This window comes from Scylla paramamosain, chromosome 8 (assembly GCF_035594125.1).
Source record: "Scylla paramamosain isolate STU-SP2022 chromosome 8, ASM3559412v1, whole genome shotgun sequence".
NCBI classification, from domain to species: Eukaryota; Metazoa; Arthropoda; class Malacostraca; order Decapoda; family Portunidae; genus Scylla; species Scylla paramamosain.
Window position 1 is genome coordinate 23,744,540 of NC_087158.1, and position 6,029 is coordinate 23,750,568.

At 46.2% G+C, this 6,029-nt stretch overlaps 1 protein-coding gene across 1 annotated transcript in view; it reads left to right on the forward strand.

Moving 5' to 3' along the window:
- LOC135102557 (uncharacterized) overlaps nt 1-5,995 on the forward strand; it is a 145,601-nt gene extending 139,606 nt beyond the window's left edge. Inside the window, 2 exon segments of the mRNA XM_064007838.1 lie at nt 572-691; nt 826-5,995. Of these exon segments, the coding sequence (XP_063863908.1) occupies nt 572-691; nt 826-1,044 (339 nt within the window). The 3' untranslated portion in view covers nt 1,045-5,995.
- The last annotated feature ends 34 nt before the right edge of the window (nt 5,996-6,029 follow it).

The following is a 6,029-nucleotide window of genomic DNA, read 5'->3' on the forward strand; positions in this document are numbered from 1 at the left end:
GGCGGAAGGAAGCATGTTTGTTTGTGTTTGTATTCTTGGATTTTTTTTGTTTTTCTTGTAAGTATTTGTAGCTTCTGAGTAAAAAGAAAAATACTTATATATATAGTATAAGATGGAGTATGTAGTTTGTAGTGGAGTTACTTATTTTGATCTAGCTCTTAATTGGTTGTCTTCGATGTAGACCCTCTCTATCTCCCACCCTAATTTTTTCTCTTCCTGCAAAGTAGATTCAGTAAGGGAATGAGGGAGTCTCTTCCTTAGTGAGTATCGAGGGACCGTCTCTGTAGCCCACAGTATTTTGTATTCGAAATCAGAGCGGTGAGGGAGGCACGCTGATGGCTGGTTATCCTTCCCACCAGCTCAGGTGCCTACCAACCACCTGTGTGAGCTGTAAATTATCCTTTTGTGCATTGCTCATATTAATTTTGGAGATTTAAATATTTTGTGGTTTCTGTGGGAACCATTAGCAATGTTTGTAGAGTAACTTTTTTCTCTTTAATTTTCATTGAAAAAAAAGTGTGCATCGTGAATTTTGGCAAAATCTTACGATTTCTTTATATTCCCGGTAAAGTCCACGTGCCAGCTGGAGCGTCTGCTGCACGACAACGAGAACATCATCATGCAGGCCACGCTGGAGGAGTACGACGACATGAGGGACAACATGTCCTTCGCAATGCTGGAGAAAGAGAAGGTGAGTGGCGAGCGAGGCACCGGTGCCGTTACCTATGAACAGAAATATTTCCGTGTTGTTCCTTTGATTAAGATTAAGCATGTGAATGCCGCCCTGAAAGTGAAATGAGTAGCACCACTTTTCTGATTCACCAGCTGGCCTGCGAAGAGATCGTGACCGAGCTGAGCCAGAAGATCAACTTCCACTCTCCGGAGGTCCGGGAGGACATGGCCCTCTCGGTGTTTATCCTGGCGGAGGTGCAAGTACACATGCCTCCCAAACCGGATTGCGCCTCCCTGAGCTGCTGCTCGCCTCCTCTCCTGCTGCTCCTCGCCGCTCTTGCATCACTGCACCACACGCTGCTGGCATCCTGATACAAGTGGCTGCCTATGCTTTCAGTTTATTAGAGTTGCCTAGGTAGCATTTTGTTACTAAGTTGTGCATTTGTAAAGTGCATGATGAGGTCAGTTGCCCCAGGAGCGGGCGAAGGAAGCACCTTATGGCCAGTGACTTCCACGGACCCTGTCAACCTTTGTACCATTTTGTACCTCACCAAATCGCCTCACCGGCCTCTGGCCAGTCTCCGTGCCCCGCCGCGTCCCTCAGGGCCTCCACACGGGCCCGCGGCGTAGGGGACAAACCCTTTACAGAACATTTTTGCAACATGATTAGTTCATCGACTGATATTTTTAATGATTTTACAAGTTTGACTTTTTTTTTAACATTAAGAAAAAAAAATGTGCATAAGAACATGTTTTTGGTTTGTTGGACACTCGGATTCTACTGAAGTGGTTTACATGGGATGTGTTAGTGAAGGAGGAGGGAGTGTTGGTGGCGTGCTCACTGCCTTACTGTACCATTCCCCGAGCCTCAGAGACCCGCGCTCTCGCGGCTCTCGAGCGCTCTTACCCGCGGTGGATCATTTTGTTTCGTTGGTCACTCTCCACTTACTCATTTCCGCCATCACCAGCGTGCAGGGGACCACACAACTCTTTCTGCCAGCTTGACTTTCAGTAAATAACTCCATCTCCTAAATTATTAAAACTCTGAAGTACGTTAATGTGTAGTTCGAGTATTGTCGAGTAAGTGTCAGAAGACACTGTGGAGGAGAAAGGTTGTGTGCCTCAACGGTTGGTTGAGCCGTCCAGCAGTGTGACCTTGGGAGCCGCTGGCGCCCTACACCCAGACTGACAGAACGACACACGAACACCGGCACACTAGCCACACTCACCTTACATCCACTGCTTTATATTGGACTTTCACAATAACATGAACAAATTGGTGTTAAAATAATACGGCTTTCCTTGTTCCGTTGAGAAATGAGAGTGCTGAGCGGTGATCTGCAGCACGCATTGCCTTATAAATTTTGTAAATGTTCCACTCACTCCTCCCTTGGAAGTGTACGACAACACTGTGTGACAGCGAGAATCACCGTCACCTTCCCGGACCAGCAGTTCTCCCCACCCGCCGTCTTGTGTGTTGTTGTTTTCAAGTTTGCAGCAGTTTTCTGTTACTCTGCCGCAAACACTATCTCGGTATTTTCACTGAGTTTCAGAGTTGTTGTTTTTGTGTTTTAGCCGGCAACTATTATGTTGATGGTATAATTATAAGATTTTTTTTTTATATTATTAGATAGGCTGTATAAGCTTGTCGACATAAAAGTGTAAACTGTATGTTCAGCAAAATGTTACACCGCCTCAGGCCAAGGTGGTGAGTGTATGTCCGGCTTGTCCGCCACTCTCGTCTGGGATGACTTGCATTTCCAAAATTGTAAACAGTCGTGGATTTTTTTCGGGGAATGTAACGTAACAAGTGTCCGTTATCAGGACGCACACTTCCCAGATCATAATTCTGAAGGCGCATATGGCGGTGCTCGCACGCGCCAAATCCTGTCAGGTAGCAGCCGCGGGGCTGCGCCGTGCGCGGACGCTGCGACAAACTCACCACCCTGGCGGTGGCGGGTGTCTGCTCATGTACAGAAGTTAACTAGTGTCCCTACGGTGGGTTTTGCTGGCAGTTTACCACTTACCGTCACCACAGTTTCAACTTTATGATTTTTGAGATTAAGGTTGATTTTTTTTACCTGCTCATAGTTACCACTCTTCGTTTGCACGTGGTTCGAGGTTCTGCAGAGTCACGGCTAGTGCCTCACCGGCACTGCAGGACGCGGACTCAGCGGAAATATATGTAAAGTGTTGATATCCGATATTTTCTGAACACAAGTGTTGGTCCTCCAGAAGCGGCAACACGTGAGGGGGGAGCCGCGCCCAGCCGTTTCGGCGCGGCGTGTCCGGCCAACGGGATGCACCGCCCTCCGCCACGGTGGGCGGCGGCGCCCCGCGGCACGAGAGGGCACCTGCCTCTTTTATTATTTTGTAAAGTAAATATTCCTAAGTGAAGCAAACTGTTGTTGGAGCAGCACAAAAGTTTATCAAGACATAAAAAGAGGTAGCCTAAATGTTCTGTAAATATTGTAGTATAAATATATATATTGTTATGTACATGGAAATGTACAATTTCACGTTGAATATTGTATTACAAGATACAGAGATGTGTACTGTACTTCTCTATTCAAAAGGTTTCACTGGATTAGCCCGACACTCACTCGGCGAACAGACACCACGTATCCCACACTCGTGACAGTAGTACCGACACAAGAGCCAGCCTGTCCACGGGCGGCTGTGCTGCTGCTGTTCCTACTTCAGGCAAGGTTGCTTGCCTACCTAGGACGTGCACCTACAACTCTCCACCTTAACACTCGCCCTGTGCCCCTCACAACTGTACATAATGGAGAACTCGGCCTCGTAGCGGCTCGGTCACGCGCAGCCTCGGGCACGGGAGCCTCGCCCCCACAGCCACTCGTGTGTAGAAAGGACACTTCAGCCCAATGTTGTTGGAACGTAGATGGGTTTGTTTTCATAATTCATACTCTAGAAACACAACAAACTGCATTGTTAATGTCTGTCTGTATCCGTTGTGATGGGCGGGTAAGTTAGAGGACTCCTTCAGGTTACAGACACCGCCGCCCTGTGCCCGAGGGCGTCAGCATCGTGAGGATGTTCTTGGCCTTATAGGAAAGGAGATCCTAGAATCTGAACCGAACCTACGTGAGGCCGAGTTTTCCCCCAGACTGGCACTGAACAACGGTACTTGCCAGTGTCTTTCCTGTTATACATTTTCCCCATTTTTCCTTCCTTAATTGTTTGTTTCTTGATATTGACTCTTACCATTTTCTCCTCCTCCCACCGACTCTCGTCCTCGAGGTGTTTGGTGCACATTCCTGCTGAAGAGTCCCGCGTCAGGTCCCGTGTATCCTCGTGTTCCATCAGTCAGGGTTTTGCTACGTGGTGATCCATGTAATCGTTTCCTCTCGTTTCCCTCGCCCTTGAGGACTGCATGTTTGTTTTATATTTAACGTTGACGTAAAACTGCGCTTAGGAAAAAGGACGTGAACAAAACAGCCAAATTGTTGCTTAGTGTGACGGGCTGAACGTGACGCTCTCAAGAGGGCGAGGCAATCCAGGCAGTTCCCGAAGGGTGGTGGCTGCCGATCACTATTCTGTTTAGCATTCGATCTTTCTTGATAATACTTTTCCTGTATTTTGTACTGTGAGCTTTCTGTTTTTTGTGCTGTTAGTTACTAAACCCCATTGTTATTATTGTTATTATCATTATCATTATTACTACTACTGTACTATTATTACCACTACTACTACTTCTTCTACTACTGCTACTACTACTACTACTACTACTACTACTACTACTACCACCACTACTACTACTATGCTATTATTATTACTATTATTTTTATTGCTATTATTATTATTATTATTATTATTATTATTATTATTATTATTATTATCATTATTATTATTAATATTATTACTGTTGTTGTTATTATTATTATAGCCACCATTACTACTACTATTTCATCTTTATAATCGCTGTCATTCGTTTTGGTGTAATTTCTCACTGCGTCTGGGCACAGCTGTGGGAGACGCAAACCTCACATCTCCCCAGCGATTGATGTTGATCAGTAACAAGGATTAGCGGCTCCCCAGGCTGCCCAGGCCACGCGGACTCTGGTGGTGGTCAGACTGGCGGCTCCTCACTCACGCCTCGCCGGGTTTGCACACTGAGAGAACTTGCATGAAGACCGTACGTCACCTGGTTGGCCCCGGTTGGTCAGTCACACCGCACCGTCATGAACACCTTGTGGTTATCGCTGGAGATTTTTTTAGCTTATGCTTAAGTAAGACAGTAGTTAAATATGTGAACCAGTGCGTCTTGTAACGGTAGTCAGACAAAACCAGTTGTGTAGCTCTGTAACTATGTGTTCTTCAAAGCGGTCGTTTTCCTTCATTTAGATGGTGGGGTAGAGGGTTGGGAGGTGTGTATGCGCGTGAGTGTGCGAAGGGCTGTGCTGAGACGGGTGGGGTGTGACAGGTGCGTTAGAGAGCTGTGAGAGGTGTGCGGGACCTGCAGAATGTGTGTGTGTGTGTGTATGTGTGTGTGGTGTCTGAGTAGTACAAGAGAGACCACTGCAGATGCAAGAGAAAATGGATGATATGGTAAGCCTCAAAGTGTAAGGAGATTTGGTGTGTGTGTGTGTGTGTGTGTATGTCACCGGTGCGCTTGTGAGGAGCAATGAAAGATACAGTTCATGCAGAAATGCCAATTATAAGCCAGTTTTTGAGCCAGTTTGTACTCGTGCGGGGAAGGGAACACTTAGCCCCTCCCATCCCCACCTAACCACCAGAGTCCGCGCCAGGGCCAGGCTGGGACGAGAACATTGTTAGATTCTTATTTTTGTATCGAAGAAGGAAGGGAAAACAAACTTCTGTGGCTTCGTAACACTGTTGTCTTCATCTCATCTAAATGAAGTAGATGAGACTCTCTCTCTCTCTCTCTCTCTCTCTCTCTCTCTCTCTCTCTCTCTCTCTCTCTCTCTCTCTCTCTCTCTCTCTCTCGTTTCCCTGCGGCGGTGCGTGATATGGTATCGTGGCCAGCCTGTGATTTACTCTGCATATCTGTAAGTAATATACGTCGAGGATTCCTCCGCGCTATGTCTTGGTGTAGAGGAGGACGAGAGGACGCCAGCCGTAGGCGACACTGTTCTCCCTAAAATGCTTTATATTTCCCATTTCTTTTTTTTTTTATTATTGTTATTATTATCATGATATAAGCCTTTCTTTTTTTTTGAGTCATTCATTCAGCCAAACTTGATTTATTTCTAGAAGAGCATTGTGAACTGTGTTGTAAAAATGTCCCATTGATGGCATGTTAAAAATTAAAAGAAATAAATCCTATCGTTTTGCTATGAAAGGTTGTTAGTTTCCCGCCCCCCCTCCCCACCCTT